Genomic DNA, 24646 nt, shown 5'->3' on the forward strand with positions numbered 1-24646 from the left:
ACTTTTTTTATCGAATTAGGTCAAAAATACGAAAACTCATCTAGTTCGAAACTCATGTAGTTCGAACAAAATTCTCGATCCCTTGAGAATTCGAATTACATGAGTTCAACTGTATTTTCAAGATTTTGAGAAAAATAAGCTTTTAGAAAAATTTTCTGAAAATATATTTTTAGTTCGGTAGAAGATACACAAATGTTTTTCTCAGCTCTTCAAAGTTGAAATACTCTTCTTCGCAAAAGTCTTCATCTTCTTCTTCATCATCTTTTTCATTGCGATTCTTACATTTCCAGATTTACGGATAATTGGCCTAACAGAAAATGTATAACATGCCACACTTTTTTGGGCTACATCAAGTAGAACATTTTGTAAGTGGCAAATATAAAAAATTCAATATGGTCAGAGCCCTTAAGAGGATTATTTTTCGATTTTCGCCAGACGAGAATTTAAAGATTTCGCGTGGAGTTTTTTTGGAAAATAACAACGTAGATCTTAGATGTTAGTGAAGTTAAGTAAATCAGCAAAATCACGACGACGACGAACGAAAATTTAACAGGCTAGTGAGTTTCAACCAATCAAATTTCGTTTTTCCTATTACATTTTTTGTCCGTCGTTGTGATTGTCATGGTATGCTTAACCTCAGTGTTATTGTCCGTTGCAGTGATAGTAAAAGCGGGACAATGTGGTGGTATGGCGTTATGGCGGTATACGGAAAAATTCCGGTGGGAGAGTTTCAAAGAAACGAAGACTGGCAAACTCTATCGACTGTAAACTCTTTTCGGCAAAAAAACCGTTTGCGAATTTCCATCGGCTATGGGCTTCTTTCTTAGATAGTGATTTGTCTTAGACTTAAGCGTAGTCTACGTAAATCCAAACAGTTAGAAAGTCATATATCTTAAAGGTTTTTAAGAATTTTTATTTGGTTTTTAAAAAATATAATTGAAAAATATATACCTAAGAAATTAAAAAAGAACTATTTACAGTATGAAATATTAAATATACAAAATATAAAAATTTTTGGCAAAGCAAATTCAAAATTGGATGATTTCATTGTAGTCTATCTTCTGGTCATCGTTATATCTGAAAAAAAAACAGAGAGAAAAACAATGAAAAACAGTTTCTATGCCAAAAGAAGTAAAATAGTATCCGAAGTTATATATATTAAAGTTCTGTATTTCAACGCAAAACTATTAGTACACGTTGGATTTCTATTGGATTTCAGAATCTTAATAGACGGATTTCGGTTGAAATTTGTTAATGAGTTAAATCAGTTAAATCAAATGAAAAACGCCGTCTGGAGCTAGGGATTTTAGTTCTACATTTCTTGACTTTTAAGTTGAGTCGATCAGGATAGAATAAGAAATAAAACTTACTCGAAGTCTGCCCAGTCGACACTGTCAATTTTGACACAGCTTGGTTTAGCCACAGTTATGGGCAATGCAGGGGTGTCAACCAATTGGCTTTCGTAAGAATTATTTACAGGTGCCTCTGAGAAGAATAAAGAAGATCAATTTTGTTTGTGAAGGTTGATGTGAAGTTTTTTGCCAAGATAAGAGAGTAAAGTACCCATTAACCCTTAGACCACAAGGGACGCGTATATGCGTATATAATGATATCCTACTATATATATTTAGCATAATTTATTTTTACATAGTATTATCTTATAGCATATACATATGAATGCGACGAATGTCAAAGACCTGATAATGAGACTTGTAAAAGGAAAAAAAAAAAAAGGTGGCAAACAAGAAAAATCAAAACAAACCTGAAAAGATAATCTATAAAAAATTTTAATGCGTATATAATACTGAGGCCATAGCTCCTGACCACTTTATTTAAAGGGGCATAAACCAAATGTTTTTAGAAAGAGTATATGTAACAAGAACTTTTGAATGGTACCAAAATCATCTTCTAAATCAAAAGCTACAAGTTTTGAGGACTTCAAATTGCTCGAAGTGACTGAAAATCATGTCTTCAAAAGAAACAGCGTGCGCAAAGGAGTAAGATTATTATGACTCTCTTCTTGGGATACATTGCATTTTGAAATGGGCAAAGACGAATAATTCTCCCACTGGGTACAACTAAACTTTTCAAAATACTGATAAGCACACTAAAGATGAATTTACCTTTCTTTATTGGCTTGATAATTTTTCGATTGATTTTTTCCTGCGATTTGGCACTGAAAAAGAAAGAATAGATAAGAGTTCATGATTTTCATAATGAGCAATTTTTGTGACTCTAGAAGAATTATTTTGATCCTCAGAACCAATGAATTGGGCTGGGGAATTAAATGGGGTCGACCTTGAAATTTTTCCAAAACCAAATCACTGTCAGCCCTGTGAATAAACCCTTTTCATAAATTACGTCACAAACATCACTTGCCTCGTATTCAAACAATTACTATGGTGATTATGACCTTTGAGACATTAAATGATTATTTCATGAATAGGAAGTAGTTTTAATAAAATCCATTGGGAGTTAATCACCACGGCAATAATTTCAAAACGAAGCAAGTGATGTTCGTGACGTCATTTATGATAAGGTCTATTCTATCTAAAAGGAACCGTTTCCCCCAATCTTGCTCTTCGTCCGAGTCCTCTTTTCTGTCATCTTGAACCTAAAACTTTATCAATTACCTGTTCAACCGGAAGTCTTGGGAACATTTCACCTTTGGAACTTCGAGTGATCCAAAGCCACTACAAGAGAAAAATAAATAAACAATCATTCTTTGAATATATTAAGTGGCTGGGTAAAAATTTAGTGCTCAAAAGATAATTGTTTCATTATGAATCACCGAAGTTTAGACCTCGATGAAAACAAATAATATGTACATAGAAAATCATTTTATAATACCGCTAGTAGCTAAAAAATGGAAAATTTGTTAAAAAGAAAATCAAAACACTATTTAACTTACGGCATATATTGCACGTATTCGGCCGGCACAAAAAGATACCCGTTCATTTGTACGGGCTTCCTAAAAATAAAATCGAAACATTGTTAAAAGTAGGTAGCAACATTGCATCCATGTATGTTATCATATCTGGCATTAAAACAACTGATAGAAGCTTAGATAGAAAAAACCACCCTTGTAGGGGTATGAATCTGCCTGTCCTTAGAAACCATGTAATTTTAGGGCGTTTCTGAATCCACATCTAATCTGAACTCGAACAGTGAAAAATTTGATTTAATAAAAGTTCTAACCAAAAAGGAGAACAAGGGTAATATCAAGAAAAAAAACTTGTTTCAGTGAAAGTTTGATACTACTTACGGGATTAGCAATTTGCTTTTTGGTTGAAACTTGTTTTGTGATGATAGTTGTTTTTGGATTGGTTCAGGTCCACCACAAACTTCTCTTACGACAGTAATTTTCCTAAAACAAGAATCACCATTATTAGAAGTAGACCTGTTTGTTGGAGTTGTTGAGTTTGTGGTTTTACCGTTTTGAAGTATTCATTACTTATTGACACTGTGGTGAATTATTCCTGGAACACCATATTCTAATTCCTATTATCAATCTGAAAATGTCCCCTTGAAACTTACTGTGATGCGTCATTCAAGCGCCAGTCCCGTGATTTAAATACTACTTCAGATGTACCTTTTGATTCGACAATCCTGTAAAGAAAAGTTTGATTAATTAAACTGAGAATAATTGAAAAAATTCAAAATGTGTAACTTTAAGCTAAATAGGAGAAAGGTTAAGTCATTGCCCGCCAAATGTACCACCCACTCTCCGGAAAAGTATAACACCAGTAGAAATAAATCATAACAAATGGGTATATTCGCTTGGAACCATCGACAGTGCATACGCACTTTCAAATTGTAAAGTCTTTTCATAAATTCTTACAGTTGAGGTGACTTGACAATCTGCTTGGGCTTGGGAATTCTTTTCAACGATGCGTTGACGGCTCTAAAAAGAAAAGACCACATTACATCAGGATGATTGCAAATATGACACCCCTGTCTTGCAGCAACTTCTTCCTATAACGGGGATGAAAATTTCTTTCGATATCCAAGTAGGGATGGCTATTCTCCCCACTGGGACGAATTTTTGGCCAAATATTCCAGTGGGTCGAGTGTCCCATCGGGTCTATGACACAGGGGTGTAAATAAGTGAAGAAAAAATGGATTCACAAATGCCAGAAAATGGGGCTCCAAATGTGATAATCGAACAGTAAGCCAACCTCGATAATTTGAATTTTAAGTTCAAACTGGAATGCTTTAACTAATCAAGGTCTGTTACAATAAGATTCTAATTCGTTGACGTACGAATAAAGTCATAAAAGTCTTGCTTATAATTTGGCTAATAAGGTCAACAAAATAAAGTACTTACTTCTCCTTTGCAAGTTTAACGCACAAATCTGCGTTTTCTTTTTTATAATGACGAATCTTTGATTCTTTTGCCAAGCAATCATTGCTGGCGATTGTATGCTTAATTTTTAAAATTTCTAATTCCTTTGAAAGGCGAGCAATATTTTGCTTCGACTTCTGCAACTTAATCATAGTATCCATTTCTTAAGAATATAATCTTATAAGAACTGAACAAAACACGATTAATAACCAACTGACTAAAATTCGAATTGATTCTTTTCCGAAGCAATGTTGAATTTAAATCACCTTAAAAATAAAATCTGACGTCAAATATTTTCTTTATAATACACAGAAATTGACGTCACCATTTTGAAACCATATTTAGATCGTTTTATTTTGACCACTAAAGCACACGTTTTTTTTCAACTTGTAAAATAAGTCCAATAAAGGCCTTTTACTGTTTTTTTGCCAGCAACCAGCTTAAAATAGACCTTCAACCATGAACTTCTGATGGATTGCCGAAAAAAAAAGTTATCTAATGTAAAAGGAAATTTAACGGGCAGCAGGAATTTTTCGATATTGTGGTCTTTATTGTTATAAAACCATATTAATTACATCAGTCGTTGAATCTTTAAAACATAGATTGTTAGATATTTATGTTCATTAATGTCATATTATATGTACATCCTACCCAATTAGAATTCCAGTTTTTTAGTCCATAAAAACCTTCGCCATCCAAATAAAATTATTTTCAGGATTGTTCAATACTACTGTAATAGCACCACAATTATTTCACTTTATCATCTATGAAAGATTCGAAACTGTCCGCATTCTTCGATTTATCTCCTCCAATAGCCATGGTGAGGGATCAAGCTTCTTTCATCACGTTGATGAAATTCATGAAGAGCAACTAAATCACCACGATTCCTCCATTCAGGATGAATAACAAATTCGTTCGGACAATAATTCGTTGTCCGATAGGCCAATGCACCAGCATTGGTGACATCTTCGTTGTGGAAAATGTACCGCGATCGAGTATGTTTCTTGGAGTGTAATTTTGGTAAGTTTTCCACACTTCGTGCTGCGGAAAGTGAGGAACTGCATCGACTAGAAAACAAATATATATCAAGATTGTTATCATTTGCTCGATCTTAACATTCAGCTATTTGAAGCCCGAAAGGCTAGAGATGATTTACTTCCCACGCGTGACTAACGGATTTTCAGACATGCGGCCCCGGTTTTCTTATACTTTGGTCATCAAAAATACTTTAAAAATTCAATTTTTTCTTGCTTGGTAAAGGTTGAAGATTCCTCTGTAATCCTACGAGCCAATTTTTATCAAAAACTATCATCATGATCATTTTTTAAATACTCTCGAGATGCATAAATTTATTGTTGTCTTCGTTTTCAAACAGATTTCATTGCTATAAAATTACATATTCACAATGATAATTGTGTTGTTTACACCTCATGAGACATTTTGAATTTCAAGTACTTTTGTTTTAGAGTTAATGTTTGCCTTTTGGGAATTTAAATTGGTTTAAATGTATGAAAACGAGGACAACAATAAATTTATGCATCTCGAGAAGAGTGTATTTATACAGGTTATCCGGAAAAATAAGCACAAGATCAAACCGCATGTAAGAGCAAAATGTATGGTTCGTGATCATAAAAAACTTTTATCTTTACTCTTTGCCCACTTTCGATTCATGGGGCCATGAGCGAAGGGGGCCGTAAATCCAAATTTTATCTGACAAGCGGTGTAGAAGTTTTCTACCGACACGCTAAAGCTCTGAACGCTGAAGTGAAGGTCGGAAAGTTTTTTATCTAAAAGGTTTAGATTACGGAATATCACCAGACCGTGTCTAGGATTTTGCAGCAGAAAGCCTGAACCCCAGCCCTCGTTTTCAGGCTCACGTGCAAGGGTCGTTGAGCTTACCTATCGATTTCTCGTGAAGGGAAAGTGACAGTTCTTCGATGTGTTTGCTGTGCTGGATGATGGCCGTTTCTTGATTTTCTTGTGATTGCTGCAAGTATGTCGATGGCTAGTTCTTTTTCTGAGAAAAAATATGTATTTTGAGAATTGGCACTGGTCTCGAGGAGATGAATGGATGCCACAGAGCGTCGAAATACTTCCAAGTAGAGACATTTAAGCTTTATAAAAAAGAATCTAGGTTCAGCAGATCTCAAGCATATTAAGCCAACAATGAAAAAAGGCATATTAAGCCAACAATGAAAAAGAGCTCCGGCAGCGCGGACCTGATTAGATCGGTGGGAATGGTGCCATTGGTAACACTTTAAATCTATTCGATAGAGGGCTTTATCAAAAACTTTGGTGGTTTTCTCGTTCGCTCTTTGACGAAGTTTGGTTAATAAATAGTAAAAATCTCTCTACAACTATCAAGTAAAACTTCTGTTAACTTTAAACAAAAAACGACGATTTCAAAAACAAAATTGAGTTTCTGACATCCCTGTGTCTCAGACCCGCTGGGACCCCAGCCCCACTGGAAAATTTCGTCCCTGGTGGAATAAATACCCTGCAATTTCAGCCCCACTGGGAAATTGACTTTGAAAGTCAACGAGAAAAGTTACACTCCAAAAAATTTCCCACTGCAGAGACAGTATAATTTATATCCCTATTGGGATTTTGATAAAGAGTTTCATTCTCACTGATGCAAAAACTACTACCGGGGCTGTGAGACAGGGATGTCTGCTGTACTCTATGTCTAAATTTGCACGGAAATGGTTAAGCAATCTCTTACCTTGGTTTGAAGCTTTTGTGAACCATTGGTGGAGGTCGACTATATCTTCTTTTAAAGCTCCATCTATAAACAAAGAAACAGTAAAAAATCAAGAAAGGAAGGGCAATTAGCAATTCGCAATGTAAAATTCAACTCTCTCTAATTCGAACCTCTTAACATTCAAATCTTTCTACAAATTAAACTAGAAAGTTGGTCCCTCATCTAGAAAGTACTACAAAATACTCCCTGTAATTCGAATCTTTCTCTAATTCGAATTAAACCCCTAGTCCCTTGAGGGATCGAATTAGAGAGTGAGACGACTCTAGTTAAGCAAGAGGAGGGGTCGGTAAGTGGTGGCAAACCTTTTTTCACCTATTCATGATATGAACCATCACAATGTCTTCCAGGTACCCAACAGCTGATTGGGTAAAGTCAGCCAATACTTCACTTACAACCAATCAGCCATTGGGCCTGTGATGTAATGTCAGAAGACATTGCAATGGTGCATATCATAAATATCTGTCCCTGGTAAAATCACACAAGCACACAAAAAAAAAGAAACAAGCAACATGCTGAATGGACCTACCTGATGATGAGAATCAAATAAAAATAGGGCAAATAGCAAGAGAGTAAAAAATTGTAGTGGGCAACTTGAATAGATTACCGTGAGTATCACAGCTCAAATTAATATCGAACTGTGAAGTATAGCTAAAGTCATATGACTTAAAAGTCCAAAAACCCCATTTTCAGGGAAATTTGGCCCAAATTTCCCCGAAAAATTTATTTTTTGAAAATCTGGCTCCATCAAATTATAAAAAATTACCATTTTACATTACTGTACAGAAAAAAATAAAAAGCCAATCGCGAGAAATGCTCTTTTCCCCTAAAAATGAGATAAGGGAATTTCCCCAAATAAGAAAACCCGATCTTTACGGCCATACGGCCAAAAAAGAATTTCCGAAAAAAACTGTTTGAGCCACTTTTTAGAGAACTTTGCCCTCTATCTTAATGCAAAAAATCAGAAAAAACTAATAAAACAATTTCACACAAGTCTAACTCAATTTTTAGGCACTTTTTGGCCCAAATTTGCCCAAAATTTCGGGCTCCGTAACTTTATGGAAATCACCATTTTACATCAAAGTGCAAAAAATCAGATAAATCTAATAAGGCAATCCCGAGAAAAGCTGGTAACAGTCCCATTGAGGTTATGAAATTTCAAAAAAATCACTTCAACGCGGGGTCCAATTTTTTGCGTACCACCCCGACACCAGCCTCGGATAGTACCCCCCCCCCAGGTCACAGGCCACCAATAAATAATACAAATTGTTCAATCAAAGATAAATGACAGATTGAAATCGACCTTATGGAGAAAACTGAGAAATGACACCTAAAAATTGATGACAGGTTACGAATTTTCATACTTTGTCATTAGAACCTTGCACATATTTTATTAAGAACAAACTATATAAGAACATAATGGCAAAAATATTAAGAGCAAATTAAGAATATTTTAAGGCTTTGTGGACTTGACTTGACTCTAAACAAAAGATTTCTCACAAAAATAATCGCAAAATGGTGAAAACAAGAACATATTAAGAACAATTTTCAATTATTCCGTAGGCTTCAAAGTTTTTGGACGTTCTCATAAAAATACATGTAGAATAAAAGTTAAGAACATTTGAAGCCTTTATGGACTATGAAACACCCAATTTTGCACAAAAATTCTCAAAGTGAAAACATGAACACTATAAGAAGTTCAAAAAGATGAGAAAAATTTTAGATGTTTTTATAAAAAATGTGTAATGTATCTTCTTCCAATCAATCAAAATATTTCATCATTCCAGAATACACATTTTTTATGAGAACAAACTATATAAGAGCATAAGGATTTGATGGCCAAAATGTTAAGAACAAATTTAAGAACATTTTAAGGCTTTGCAGACTCTAAAACATCGAATTCTTTAGGAAAAAGGGCAAAAATGCTAAAAAAATAGTGGAAATAAGAACAAGTTGAGAACATTTTAAGGCTTTGCAGACTCTAAAACACCCAATTTCTTAAGAAAATGGACAAAAATGCTAAAAAAATGGTGGAAATAACAACAAGTTTTAAGGCTTTTCCGACTCTAAAACACCCAATTTTTAAGGAAAATGGACAAGAATGCTAAAAAAAATGGTGAAAATAAGAACATGTTAAGAAAATTTTTAGGCTTAAAACTGAAAAAGTTAAGAACATCCAAAGGCTTCAAAAACTTTGGATGTTCTTATAAAAAAACGTGTACTTACTTTGTGATTTCCTTGAGCTGGCTCTGCTAATATTCGATTCTCTTCGTGTACTCTGTTCCAAATGGTGTTCTGAATAACATTGAACAAAACTAATCAGAATACACATTTTTTATCAGAACAAACCATATAAGAACATAAGGCTTTGCTGGTCAAAATGTTAAGAACAATGTTAAGAATATATCAAGGCTTTGTGGACTCTAAAACACCCTATTTCTCAGGAAAATGGTCAAAAATATTCACTAAATATGGTCAAAATAAGATTACGTTAAGAACATTTGTAAGCTTAAAACTCAACAAGCAACATGCTGAATGAAAATAAGAAAAAAGTGACAATAATTGAACAAAAATTCAGAATGGAAAAATAAAGCTTGTGTGTTGAATAATGTAAAATAGTAAAAAGGAATTTCCCCAAATACGAAAATCACTTAAACCATTCAGGCCCAAAAAACCCTATTTTTAAGCAGTTTTTGGCCAAAATTTGCCCAAAAAAATGTTCCTTAAAAATCTGGCTCCGTCACATTTTAGGCATTGCCATTTTGCATCATTTTGCAAAAAATCAGAAAAAAATAACGAGTCAATATTGAGAAAAGCTATATTTTCTTATTTGGTTAAAGGGCATTGCCATTTTGTGCCAAAAATCAGAAAAAACTAATGAGCCAATCCTGAGAAAAGCTGGTAACAGACGGACGAACGGACGAACGAACGGACGGACAACGGTTAATTTATAGTACCTCTACCCCACCGGGGTAGGTCCAAAAAGTTAAGAACATCCGAAGGAAGGCTTCAAAAATTGTGGATGTTCTTATAAAAATTCGTGTAAATCTTCCATAAAAAGTTTATTCTCATTGGAATACAGGGCTGAAATTGAGTGAAGGACAATCTTAACTTGATCACAGATTACAAGAAAGCCCGAAGGCCTAGATGGCGTGATTTGACTGAAAAGTGTGCCGTATTTTGGTAGGAAATCCTAACTAGGTTACGTGACAATACAATAGAGATTCAACGCTTGACCAATCAGAAGCTTTGCAGGTTTTCGGAAATAATAGAAACAATAATTTTTGCGATATTCAATTTTTTTCGCCTGCGATAGCTTTAAGCACGACATCCAGCCTTTCGGACTTTTATAAATCTGTGAGCTTGATGATTTAGCTGAAACGGGGTGTACATATTTTGTAGTGTTACTGTAATTTTAAGTTCCGCTTCTTATAAGTAAGGTCTAAACCCCATTTTTTCTTTCAAAGTCAGCTATTTACAAACACAAAAAAAAAAGAATTGCCCATTTTTCTTATCACAGAAGAAACTATATATCAGAACATAAGGCTTCAGTGGCCAAAATATTAGGAACAAATTAAGAACATTTTAAGGCTTTGTGGACTCAAAACACAAGATTTCTCACTCACAAAATGGTGAAAATAAGAACATATTGAGAACAATTTAGGAGTTTCCGAATTTTTTATGTTCTCATAAAAATACATATGTAGAATACAAATCTCACCGGAATTCTGTCTCTGTAGTAGTTTAGATCTGCCGCTGGGTGATGGCTGGATGGTAAAAAAAGAAAATGAAATCAGCTTTTTTTAAGGGGCAAGAATTTAGCGATTATTTTCCAGTTCAGATGAAAGAATTAAAATGCATGGGGATCCTAAAAATTAACGCGTTGGTAAGAGATTATCGCCTTAAATTCCATAGGGTATACATTTTTTTTATTAGAACACCTAAAATTTGGCTGAGCCTGGATGTGCTAATTTTTTTTGGCAGTTTTCAGCCTAAAATGTTCTTAAATGCGTTCTTAATTTTTCAGACTACTCTAAATCGACAATATCATGCAAAATAAAGAGCACTTAAAATTGATACAATTTTGACAAAATTTGACTCTCGATTTTAAAAAATCCAAGTTCGGTTAAAACTGCTTGAAAAGAGGAAAAAATTGTAGTTTCTTGTCATTTTTTTTCTAAACTGAGGCTGGGCATGTTCTTACGATGTTCTTAATTTTTCGACGAATTTCAGCCTCAATGTTCTTATAAACTGGGTTCTAATAAAAAATAAAACGTGTATTCTTACCAATTTTTGGCTAATTTCATCATGACTATTATAATAAAGTATATTCTTATAAAAAAGTCTATAAACAAAAGCTCAAGCATTTTTACCAGCTGAGAATTTTGATTAGGAAAACATGTAACCTTTCAATAATACATTCTTTTTCTTTTATAAGAACAATTTTATAAGAACATTTTATAAGAAAATTGAGGCTCAAAATCGTCAAAAAATAAAAACAATTTAAGAACAATGCTGAGCCTGGAATTACTCAATTTCAAGCAATTCAGGGGTCAAAGTAGTAAAAAAAGGATATAAATCCAAAATACCTCAATTTCACCCTATAAACAAGAACACAATAAGAGCAATTTGATGTATTTGAGGCTCAAAGTGCCGCAAAAAAATACGAACAGCCGAGCTTCCTCAAAAGGGGTTGATTGAAAAATGTTGAAAAATATCATACTATAATTTCATTCCGATCTTCATCTTCATGTTGTTGTAGTAGTCTATCGGTACCATTATGGATTACATTGTTGACGCCTGTTGCCATGGTAGTTCCTTTATCAGAAGTCATGGTGTAAACATGAGGAAAAACTCCTTTACCTGTGAGATCATTTTTCAATTTTCGTCTTCGAGCATCAAGAAAAGCTGGTGTTACAGGTAGAGACTGGGTCCCTCTAATACCTTCCATTTTATTGTTTGCTAAAACGTTCCAAATCGACATGCCTTCAGATAATCGAGCGACAATCTCTTCTTTTTCTATACTATAATATGACCGGCAGACACTAAGCTTGTACTTGACAACACATAATAACAAAAGAGTGTCAAAGAATTATCTAATCCATAATGGTAGATATAATATTACAAATATTTCAACATCTATTATATTTGTTGCGATTACTCTTTTCATATATATTTTTTTTATTGAAATTAGAAAATTGGTCTATCTTTTGTTTGAAAGGTGTACAATGACAAAAGTCAATAATTAGCGTTTACTTAATTGTCATGGTTACAAAATATAAGTGAGAAATCACAGCTGACTTAGTCTGTGATTTATCTCTCTCTCTCTCTCCTAATATTTTTACACCAATTTTTTTGTTTGCATTTTGTCAACTGTTGTTTGATTTTTTGATAGAAAACTGATTAAAAATTTGTTTCATCAGATTAAGGATGAAGTGAACATTAAGTCTATTTTACGCTTGTAAAAATACTAAATTTTTCTTGATTATTGAAATATTATTTGTATTTGGCGAAGTTTTTGGAGTGTTAAGCATTGAGTCAAAATAGAGTAACCATTATTTAACATGTCTTTGAATGAAATCCAACTAAGACGAGATCAGTATGGAAAACTTCCTTTGTAAGTATTGTTACCCAACTGCACGTCCGTTTCAACGTCCATTACATGACTTTTTATAAGAAGAAAAAAATTTTGGCTCAGGCTGGGCTGCTCTTTATTTTTAGAAACTTTTATAGGCTTAAATGCCCGGGGGAGGCACTCAGGCGAAATTAGGAACGGGGACGTGCCACTGGTCAGGAGGGTCCCTTTTTATGCTCTCTGAAGGATATCTGACAGGGTCCCAAATTTACTACCAAAAAGGGTCGTTTTTTGATTTTTGGACGATTTTCAGGGTCGAAATTAGAAAAATTAGAAAAAATCTTTTGTCTACATTTCGTCGTTCGTGCCACTTTTCAGGGTGAAAATGGGAATTTTTTTTCGATTTTCCTTCCGACAAGATCCAAAATTTATCAAACATTGAAATCTGGCAGGGTCCACTTTTTCAAACTCCAGCGACACGTCCCCGTCAGCCGTCAAGGTCAGTCCTCCCCGGGCTTAAATGTTTCTTGCGATTTTCTTAATATGCTTAGTTTCTTTACTTGGAAAATTAATTTAGAATCAGTTAAAATCAGTACTTTCTAAAATATTAGACTCGGACGTTTCTTAATTCATTCTTAGGTTTTGACAAATTTTGTGATCTTATGAAATCATTCTTATAAAAAGAAAAGCGTGTACACAGGTTCTTCATAAAAACCATTCATAAAAAAACGCTTCAATTCAAAAGAATAGACCTTATCGGGGTTTTTGATTTTTCTAAAAAAGCAATGCATTGTGGGATTGTTTCGAGTGTATTACAATAGAATTCCCTGGAGGAATTCCTAAGAGATTTCTATTGTAATACACTCTAAATAATCCCACAATGCATCGCTTTTTTAGAAAAATAAAAAACTCCGATAAGGTCTATTCTTGACATTTTGTGTTATACTCTTTTTCATATACACGTTTTTTTATAAGAACACTTTAAAAGAACATAAGGCTTTGATTATCAAAATGTTAAGAACAAGTTAAGAACATTTTAAGGCTTTGCCGACTCTAAAACAGCCGGTTTCTTAGAAAAATGGGTAAAAATGCTCAAAAAATAGTGAAAATAAGAACATCTTATGAATATTTTTAGGCTTAAAACTCAAAATGTTAAGAACATCTGAAGGCTTCAAAAGTTTTGTATTTCTTATAAAAATAAAAACGTGTAAGAAATTTTTTACAAGAATAATGAGTCTCAAAAACGATATAAAGTTAAGAACAATCTAGAAACAAAGGATATAAAGTTAAGAACATCTAGAAACAAAGGTGAGCCTGGAATATTTGGTATTTTAAGCAGTTTTAGAGTCAAAATATCAAGGTTAAAATACTTCAATTTTGCTCCAGAAATAAGAACAGAATAAGAAAAATTTGCAGCTCGAATTGTCAAAGATAGGAACAGTCAAGCCTCAAATAAATAACTGACTCTTATAACAGAATAAGTCTCTGTTACCACGTGAAGTTCTAACTTTAGAAGTTTGTTATTCCCATCATATCTTAAAACAATAAAAACACTCCTTTTTAGGAGCAAAAGTCAACCCTTGTCAAAATCTGATTTTAAATATTTTTCCTTTTTCATTAGTCTAACGAATTGGTCACGCCATGAGGTAGCAGCAATGGAGAGAAGCTGGCATACAGATCATTGGTGTAAAACCAAACATAAACGGATGACCTTCTTCACCACAGATCAAAAGAAAACGACCAACTTCTATCCAGGAGGATTTATGAATCATGAACTGAAATCTAAAAGTGAGTTAACTCTTTTATAACACCTCTTTCTCACAGACCACTGGGACCCCTTCGTACTGGGAAAATTGGCAAAATATCACCCCCAGTGGAAAATTATACCCTAAATTTTGTCCCAGCTGAAAATAATCATAAATAAACCAAGAAACTTAAATAAAAGATATCCTCCTTAATTTCCTGACTTGAAAACAATGGTATAGAAAACATTGGAATATCAACCACCATCGAGTTCCAGTCCGGTATTTTTACCCCCACTGACTGGAAGAATCCTACCGGATCTGTGAAAAGGGAGAAGAAACTACTGTATCAACGTTTTGATTGATCAAGCATCCCCCTAACAGTTGACACCTTCATACAGCTACATGAGGCCTAAAATAAATCACTAAACATAATGATTACAGTCAACTCTCTCTAATTCGAGCCTCTACCATTCGAACCTTTCTCTAATTCGAACTAACATATTGGTCCTCACAGCTAGAAATTAGTATAAGATATTACTTTCTATAATTCGAACTAAATTATTGGTCCTCACAGCTAGAAATTAGTATAAGATATTACTTTCTATAATTCGAATCTTCATCTAATTCGAAGAAAATTCTTAGTCCCTTAAAGATCGAATAAGAGAAAGTCAACGATGCTTCTTTCTTACCAGAAGAGGGCGAGGACAGTATAACACCACACCATTGCATCGATACTGGTACCATGAAACACATCGGAACCATCTCATTCACGCAAATGTTACATCAGGATTTGAATGGTAAATTGCCTGGTCTCACATCTAAAAGAAATCCATCCAAAAAATTACTAAAAACGAAAGCCAATACAAGAGCTAAAGAAGGATTTGAGTTTTGGTTTAAAGACCCTGAGCCTATGAAACATAGTAAGTGATTTTGAGCCCTTTATACACCTTTCCGACCGTATACACCTTTCCAGCCAATTGCCGTCCGCTCTATCCGACTAAAACCGTCCCAGTCTTTTTTTCGCACCTACAGACAATAGTAAAGTGTGTCAAAAAAGGATTGGATCGAGTTTAGGGGGATAATCAAATAATTAAGTGGCACGTGCCTGACCTATTTGAAAGTTGTCGCTTTTATTCTTATGAACATTAATTGCACTAATGATGTACACGATCCTATCGGCTATAAAAGGTCACTAAAAAGGGAATAATTTAAGAGGAGGGATAAATTTGAAAATGGAATTCAGCCCGGGCGGGGTAAGCAATGGCGGTGGTGTTTACAGTGTTTGTTTCAGACTCTACCGCCACTTTTTTTCCTGTAAACCGCCCTTACACCCTGACTCCACGCATATATATTTTCCCGAGTTTACTGACCCTCTAACGGATGATAGCATTGTCTACTAATGATTAAGTAATTCGAAGGAAAGTTTGTCGCCAAAACGAGAAAATCATAAATTATTACTTTTCATTACATTATTTCACGGTATCTAAGGATAATGATTTCTTCCACATTTGACACCTCTAGATTTCAACTCCTTCTTTTCAAAGAACACTCTCCAGATTTGTCAACCTTGGTAGTAAACCATCTGGTTTAACTCCTTATAATTAGATGAAGCTGAAAATGTTCGAGAAAAAAAAATAACAGTGGAGACTAAGCCAGTTTCCTTTAGTATTACTTTACCGAGGAAATAATAGAACCCAAAAAGTTTTCTCCTGTCAGAAAGTCCAAAATTTGGTTGAAAGTAAAAATTGTTGGAGAACATACTATTATTATTGAGCAAGTTTTCTTTTTACTCACCGCATATTTATCTTTTTTCTTTAGAAAACAAGAAATGGATTGGTCAGGGCGGCAACGTCATGGGGACCATGTCAAAATAACAGAAATGCGACGATCTGACATATACCTAGTTTTATAGAAATTGTAGATAGTAAATTAATAACCAAATTTTGATCAAAGGGCTTTGTTATATTTGATTCAATGGATATACTGAAGACATAAAGAACCGAACGAACAATAGAGTAAAATTTCGGGTTTTATTGTCCGTTTACTTTTATATATTCTCTTCTTCGCTACCATATAGCAACCATCCTCAAAGACATTACTCTAGTAACGTTGACATGGTTTCCACAATGTAGCGGATTAGGGTGTACGCTCAAAACGAATGGACTTTGGCTGAACTTTTTACAAATCAAACGGCTCATTGTAATTTTTTGTATAACTTGACTGAAACTTTTATCATTCATAATATTTTGTAAATTTATTATATTTGAAGAAATTAGTACCTTAATTTTGGAGTTATAAATTGTCACTTCAGGCCTCTCACTCCATTTCACAAAACCGATATGAGTGAAACATATGTACGGTGACATACTTTTACAAAATAACGACCAAACGACCCTGTCAATCAAGCACTTTTATGTGAGTTTTTGTACAAAATCCTTCCTGTTTTATCAAAATTAGAGGCTCAGTAAAATTTTCATAGCTAAAACTGAAGTATTGTATCTACAAATCTATCGTATTGTATGATCAAAGAAATTCTGATATACCTTGAAGCAGCTTCAAGGTAAAAATTTTGACGGGAAGTTAATTTTACCGCTGTAAAATATCATCAGTCAAAATCGTCGCTAAATAATATAAAAACACCTTTTAAGATCCGTAATAGCACGCTGGAGAATGTATGGAAGGTGATGGCAGTAAAAAATGAATTGTAGCAGGAACTTAATTTGGCGGATTTTATCAGGTAAATTTTCTTTTTATTAAAATTGATTTCTTAAAGGTACCCTAAAGTGGGAATCTAAAAGTTTTGAATCTTAAAATCATTTTGGCTAAAAGTGTTGTCAGAGTCAAAATCAATTATCTATGTTCCTTTATAATGTAAGAGTGGACGAACTAAAATTAGTCATTTACCCCCGAAATTTGTAGCATACATTTCAACTCCTTAAAGAAATGAAAAAAAATTCCTTAAACCCACTGGGAATTCTTATCGGATTACTTCCAGGAAATATTTGTCCGCTGTTTGTCCACCCCCCTCCTTGGATATGAAACGTAATGACACATTGAGTCTATTAATTAACAGGTCCTATTTCGTAATGCTTGTTCAAAGAGTGATGTTGATAAACACTTCATTTTCATAATTTGTTCGATTCGATCGTTTATCGACCGCCGGAGGCGGTTTCTTTCATAGTGGTACGCTAATGAGCCTTGGCTCATTACTTTGTCTACCATTTACTTTCGGGTTTTTTAACTAGATTACCCAGGTGTTTCTCTTTTTTTTTCCCTGAATGTCTTTTAGTCGGATTGAATAATCGAGACATGAAAAATTACTATATTATTGTAATCTGTTTTCAATGAATAATCTAAAATGTACTGGAGATGACATGTAGGCGTTAATAATGTGCGCGCGCTCTTTCGCGAGCGTGATGCGTGATGGAAGGCGGTCTCTTCAGTGTGGTTTACATCCACACTGTGACCTAGTAGTTTTTACATGGAATCCTTAAGATTGGAAACTAGTAGTAGTAGAGTTATTTTTAGTGTTAAGAGAGAGACATTGGACTAGTAAATAAACATAAGATTCTTGAAATGAAAATTTCGATTGATTTGTTTATCTTAACATGAAGGGTTTTCTCGTGACTTTCTATCGCATGTCTAGTTTTTTTTGTACAATAATTGTTGTGCGAGACTCGAAAACCGCACGAAAACTTACAAATACTCCAGTGTTCCGGTGACCTAGTAGAAATAGTCTAGAAAGAATAGAGAGTCTTCTGGAAAACTATTAAAATTTTCCACCCAAACGTCACTTAAAAAATAGAAAAAGTAACGTATTGGGTGGAATTTTTTGAAAATTCTTGGAAGGCTCTCGTGGTACATATCAATATCATGAGTTGCTAGAGAAGCTAGTCAGGTAAAAGTTTTCATCGGGGATGATTTGGGTCAAAAATAACTTTTGTGAAAATCTTTTTCACAATTCCCTAAAAAAAATTGATCAGAACACTTCTAGGGGGGAGCCTGGGATTCCGTGACATCTTTTCTACGACCTAACTATTTTTAGTCTATTCCAAAGAACAGTATATTACGAAATTTTTTTGAGAGGGAGGACGCGGTTTAGGCCCGGGAAAACATTTTTGTGACCAAAATAGTGACGCCATAGGCATTGCCCAATGTTGAGGATATTGATTTTTTGAAGTATCAAACCCCCTGAATATCCTACTTTATTAATAAAGACCCTAAAGACCAGGCGGCAAGTTGGTGATATGGTTGAAGTTTTCAAGATCCTCCACATTTATGACGAGTCTATAAGATCAGAGAAATTTACTCCTCGGACACGACCACGACGTCAGCATGATTACGAGCTTCAAAGGAACTTTGCTAATGACAGTAATAGAGGCTACGAAAACAACTCTCTCTTTTACAGAAGTGTAAAACCTTGAAATGATCTAGAAGAAGACATTGTTGAAGCACCATCTTCAAAGAGCGTTGAGACCCTCCGGGTTGACCCCCTCTCCTCTGGGACAAAGATTTAAATCTTAAGGTTTAAAGTTTAAAATTTTGTGGTGGTCAAAATCATGAAGGAGGGTAACCAACCGACAGGATATCACTTGAGTACATTAACCACAAATAAATTGATACTTATTTACTTTACAAAGGGGTTTCATAAATTTTATTGAACCCTTGCTTTTAAACAAATAACTTTTCAAAGCACCAAGGTAAGCAAAAATGCCCCCTTTTATAAACTCCCTTACATTTTTTTTTTTGCTTAGGACAATAGATCTATTGTTTTCATTCCAAATATCTTTGTTTACTTTGGAAGTAGAATCAACGAATTTTAAGTTTAACGGAGCCACAGAAACCGGAATAATTTGGTAGACTTCTTAAGTTTTTTTATAAGAACAAACTATATAAGAATATAAGGCTTCGATTGCCAAAATATTTAGAACAAGTTAAGAACATTTCAAGGCTTCGCGGAATCTAAAACATCCAATTCTTTATAGTCAAAAAAATGATATTAAGCACATTTTTAGGCTTGAAGCTAAAAAAGTTAAGAACGTCCGAAGTTTTTATAAAGAAAACGTGTATGCTATTTTCAATAGATTTCACAGACATCACCCTTTAAGATTGGTTTGCAAAATATACTAAACCCGCTCAGAACTGGTGAAGATTAATATTTTTTTTAAGTTGGACGTAAGAAATCGAACACCACTGTGTCACAGACCCGCTGGGACCCCAGCCCCACTGGAAGACTTGGCCAAAATTTCCTCCCCGGTACTAAAAGTACCCCAAAATTTCAGCCCCACTATGGCATTGACTTTGATTTCATCTCAATTCAAATTTCATTGTAAGAAACTGCACTCCAAAACCATCCCCACTGGATTTTTGAAGCTTGGAACAATATAATCTATATATCCCCATTGGGATTACGATGGAAAAATTTATCCCCACTGTAGGAAAAAGTTTTACCGGGGCTGTGAGACAGGGGTGTATAAGATGTGAAGCGGTCAAATCCGTTCGATTTTTTCCTGAATATTTGAAAAATTTCTATTTCGTAAAGTCAGACGTTACCTACTCGTATGTTCTTATATAAAAAAAACATATCCATAAATTTGAGCTATTGAACTTCTACTGTCTGCCATTTCTAAACTGCCTCCCGGAACTGCCTTGTGTTGGGCATCCAGAATAATAATTTCAGAAAATTAAAAAAAAAAATTGATATTCCTAAGCCCAAATGTGACATTCTGACGCACCTTAATCATCCAGTCAAAATATCCTCAAACATTTCACTGTTCGTGATTTTGGAATTCTTTAGAGATTCAATTACCCTTTGTTCTTAAAGACGTTTTGATTTTCAAGATTACCATACGAGACCCTCGAGGTTCTACTCGGTGTAACCCTGATCTTGAAAATACTCCTTACCTTTAGGGACAGGATCGGTCAGTATTAAAATCTAGGACATCATGATGTTTAGTGACGTGGTGGTATACCCAAAATACATAAAAATCCTTTTAGTATCATGAGGTACTGAGATACCAAAAAGGTGGTATCAAGACAAAAATCTGAAAATTTTTTTAGTAAATTGGTACTAAAATTAGTGATTTTCATCCTTTTTTGTTTTTTTTTCCGAATTTTTCGTGAATTTTTCAAAATTTTTGCAATTTTTTAATAAAATATTTGTTTGCTCAATTCATAAAAAAGCATTGTTAAAAAGTATCAATTTTTGTAAAAAATTAATATCATGTTGTAAAAATCAGCACTCTGCTGCAGAAAAATGGTCCCGAGAAGAGAAAATTTGCCTGAAAAGACCAAAAATGTGTGGTCTTTGTATCTAAATGTCCCTAAAACTTCATATATGTCATAATATGTCTGAGATTTGAGTACCGACCCCCTGTTAGGGAACTAATTATATGGTTCATTACATTTAGCTTAGATTTGTAAAGGACAAAAGAAAAGAAAAGTATCGTACGATATTTTGATTGGTTAACAAAATATCGTACGAAATTTAGCCAATCAAAATAAGAGCTGTCAGTCGAATATTTTTTTATAGTTTCGAATGTTTTTATAAGTTTCGAAAAGAATAGCAATTGAGTGTTCTTCAATTCTTTTTTTGACCATATAATTAACGCGGAATAACATGGTATTCTCGGGTGATTTTGAATTAATAACCCCTCGTTTCATTGAAAACACTTCAAAATAGCCCTCACTACGTTCGGGCTATTTTGAAATGTTTTCAATGAACCTCGGGGTTATTAATCCAATCACCCTCTAAACCATGTTATTACTAGTACTAATTTTGGTGGATTTGGCGAATTAGCTGTGTAAATAAAAACAAATTGCTGCCTCGCTTTTTTCATTATTTTTTAAAATGAGCCTTAATTTATGTCTAAAGCACTCTTTAGGAAAGAAAACAAATTTATTCAGCTATTCGGCAAAATCGCTGTTATTCACGAAATTTATTTTAAACACCGAATTGAATGATATCAAAAAAGTAGGGTAGCCAATTGGGGTAGCCAATCGGGCTTAGTTGTGGGATACCCCTCTTTTGCCCAAAATTCTGAAGCCTAGTGTTTTAATTTGTGAAAATACGATGTTAAAACCTTTTAACAATCATTAAAAAAAATCAGGTTTAGATTTGCTCCGTAACTTTAGTTACTGTAGCCATTTTTGTAAAAAGTACTAAAATCTACTTATGCGTACCAAGGGCGGTCACCATCTTGTCTTCCTTCCTTCACTTTGACAAATTACAGACCAGACCATTTTTATGGTTTAAAGTTTGGATACCCAATATTCTAACAGAGACTCAAAATGAAAATCAGAACAATGGGTAATCTTATAACATCAAATGATAATTCACCGGTCTAAAAGGTAATTTTTCAAAGTGTGAGAGGAAGGAAGATAAGATGGCGACCGCACTCAGTAAACAAAAGTAGATTTTAGGCCAACCCTAATTTACCCATGGTAACTTAGGGATTCACACCTTTTAAGGAAATTATATTTAATAATTTAATGTAATGAGAAGGTCTAACTTCAAATAGTGGAGAAAAATGGCGGAAATCAAAGGTCGACGGGCGTTTGCTAAAATAGGACCTGAGTGAGGGCAGATTAGTGGAAGAGTGCTAACTGGCGTGTGCCTGTCTAGCTATTTTTTTTAAAATCAAATTGGCTCGAATACCGATTGTTATTTCAATTACTGGAAGGTTTAACAAAATAAATTTTCCCGAGAGTGTAACAACACCTCTTAACGTACGCTCAAAAACGTTTCATTCCTTCCAGCCCAAGGCTCTCTATATCAATCAAATAGATCCACAAAAAATATCTCACGATTTTCGCGTGACTTTTCTAGTCCTCATATTGTTTGATAACACCATTTGCAGTAAAGTCTAAAAATATAAAATTGACCTCAAATAAATTTTCGCTTCAAAAAGGGAAGCCAACTCAAGCATCAGTGATGACCCAGACTTTATTTATTGTATAATTGTAAAAATTATTTTATCTCATAATCTCAATAAATCTTCAAGAGGCTCAAAAAGGTAAAGTATTAATTTGGTTTTGCTTTAACAATGAAATATTGGCCAATCAAAATACTGGAGAGCTTGTCAATCAAAATATATTATACAAATCTTAGTAGAGAACTCTCAATGAGACTCTTCTAGATTAAGTCCTACAAACTCGAGATCACGATTTTTTCAAATGTAAATAAAAGTGGTGAATCGGATCTGTATCAACTCAAACACACTGTATTTTAGTTGGACCATAATATTAAGCCTCGAAATTACATATCAGCTTTGGTACTTTCTATCTTTCTGGATTTGTTTTGGAAATAGTTAAAACCATGGTCGGTCATGGTTTGAAAGGGTTGCCAATATTTTTATACAATGTCTATAAATTATAGTGACACTACAGTATTGAGGAATATTTTTGAAAGGTATATTTGAACCCCATAATCATTCTATCTAAGTATCCTGAGGATCCCAAGAAAGGCCCCCAAATTTTTTAACCCAAATACTTTTTCAAATTTAATTTATGGGAATTTTGAAATTTGTGTCCACAAAGTCTTCAAATTTTTATTGTTTTCAAGAATTGTTTTATTATTCTTTATGAGAATTTAATATCAAAAATCAAAATTTATTTATCATTCTTGGATGAGGAACCAAATTCAACCTAAATATAATTCATAATACATACCTCAAGCAAAAGTTGCACTTTATGAAAGTTTTGAGCATTTCTGTAGAATCCGGCAATTGACATTTTTTTCTTATATTTATCCACAAACGTTTACGGGTAGAAGTCAATAACGTTGGGATGTAGCTGGATACCGATAAAACTGCTCTAAATATGGCAATCATAAGGTTTAGCAGTCAAATTCCATTATGGTGATATTAGCATATTCTTGATTGTTGACCAATTTCATCATGAATATTCTTATAAAGTACATTCTTATATAAAAAACCTGTAGTAAAAAAGCTCAAGCAAAAAATTAAGCAATGATGTTATTAACAATAAACAATAAATTAACCTCCTTTGTCCAAAAAATATTGTTTTGCTAATCAAAAAATAAATTATTTTAGCATATCTGTATTTACAGCTTCAAGAAAATACCACCTCACTCCCCGGTTAAAAAAATCCGCCCCGGATTGAAAAGTTTTCCATTTTTTTGTAATAAGAGTCTTTACAGCAAATACCCTATGGACTTTATTGATCTTTGGCGAAGAAATTTCAAAAGTGAAAGTTCCGAACCCAGTTCCACCCTCTTCGGCTTAAATCTTTTTTTGGAATGGTTTTATTCCAATTCTTCCACCCAAAACTTGATCCATTCCTAGCTTTCTGCTTTTACGCTTTCAAGTTTACCAACTGTTTTGAAAACTCTATTAATTGAGATCCTCTTTCTTGGAGTTCTAGCAACTGCTTAAAAAGAGAAAAAAATATTATTCAGAGATACTTCAAGAATTTAACTAAAGGACCAGTAGTATTTATCTATGGACTACAATGTCTCTTATGAGACACAAAGTAAACACGAAATATCTTTCTACTAGTCATACGTATGATTACACAAGTTTAAGATTACATTTTTTTTTGCGTTTTTAACATTAGAGTGTCTTTTGGTAGGTATAGTAAAGTAAGGGTGTTATAAAATTTAACTTTCATTTCACTTAGTCTGACTGTTAAAAATAATTATATTTTTCGTGCATAATTTTCAATTTTTTCATTGAAAATTGGTTGACAAGGCTGATTGAATTTTTACTTTTTTTGTTTTCCTAGATTTTAGATTTTCTCTGTTATTATTATTAGTTTTCTCTATAATTCTTTAAGTTTAATTCCAATTTCTTTCAAGTAAATTAAATATTAAATGGGCTATTCCAGAAATAGTCTGTACCCGCTATGTTAAGGAGATGTGACGTCCAGGGTGTTCTGAAAAATAAAAAAAAATCCAGGGTGGCCAGTAAAATGAGGTGGAAAAACGAGGTTAAAAATCCAGGGTGGTCAGTAAAATGAGGTGGAAAAACGAGGTTAAAAATCCAGGGTGGTCAGTAAAACTAGGTCAAAAATCCAGGATTCAAAAAACGAAAAGGGGCCCTGAAAAATAGAACAAAAAATCCAGCTTAGGGGGTCACCTTTCTCAAAAAAAAACTTCCCCAACATAGGGAGTACAATTTTTTTTTCTGGAATAGCCCAATCAGTTTTCCTTCTTCCTTGGGTAAATACTCGGGTAGTTTTTATTTTTTGGTTTGGAGGAGTTT

General features: G+C 33.8%; 3 protein-coding genes across 3 annotated transcripts; 1 reads left to right on the forward strand and 2 right to left on the reverse strand.

The window, feature by feature from the left end:
- Positions 1 to 904: 904 nt before the first annotated feature.
- Positions 905 to 4506, reverse strand: LOC136821659 (uncharacterized). The gene is made up of 9 exons (XM_067077868.1): positions 4328 to 4506; positions 3842 to 3904; positions 3538 to 3609; positions 3266 to 3367; positions 2912 to 2971; positions 2634 to 2693; positions 2124 to 2176; positions 1371 to 1485; positions 905 to 1077 (listed from the first exon to the last, which is right to left on the reverse strand). The coding sequence occupies exons 1-9, from the start codon at positions 4504 to 4506 to the stop codon at positions 1029 to 1031; spliced, it is 753 nt and encodes a 250-aa protein (XP_066933969.1). The 3' UTR covers positions 905 to 1028.
- Positions 4507 to 4884: 378 nt separating this feature from the next.
- Positions 4885 to 12194, reverse strand: LOC136821652 (uncharacterized). The gene is made up of 6 exons (XM_067077861.1): positions 11827 to 12194; positions 10825 to 10870; positions 9330 to 9398; positions 7068 to 7130; positions 6245 to 6362; positions 4885 to 5412 (listed from the first exon to the last, which is right to left on the reverse strand). The coding sequence occupies exons 1-6, from the start codon at positions 12085 to 12087 to the stop codon at positions 5145 to 5147; spliced, it is 825 nt and encodes a 274-aa protein (XP_066933962.1). The 5' UTR covers positions 12088 to 12194; the 3' UTR covers positions 4885 to 5144.
- Positions 12195 to 12572: 378 nt separating this feature from the next.
- LOC136821660 (uncharacterized) lies at positions 12573 to 16297 on the forward strand. Its single transcript, XM_067077869.1, has 4 exons — positions 12573 to 12720; positions 14300 to 14466; positions 15116 to 15343; positions 16242 to 16297. The coding sequence occupies exons 1-4, from the start codon at positions 12668 to 12670 to the stop codon at positions 16295 to 16297; spliced, it is 504 nt and encodes a 167-aa protein (XP_066933970.1). The 5' UTR covers positions 12573 to 12667.
- The last annotated feature ends 8349 nt before the right edge of the window (positions 16298 to 24646 follow it).

The sequence above is a fragment of the Clytia hemisphaerica genome, unplaced genomic scaffold (assembly GCF_902728285.1).
Source record: "Clytia hemisphaerica strain Z4C2 unplaced genomic scaffold, Clytia hemisphaerica genome assembly, whole genome shotgun sequence".
NCBI classification, from domain to species: Eukaryota; Metazoa; Cnidaria; class Hydrozoa; order Leptothecata; family Clytiidae; genus Clytia; species Clytia hemisphaerica.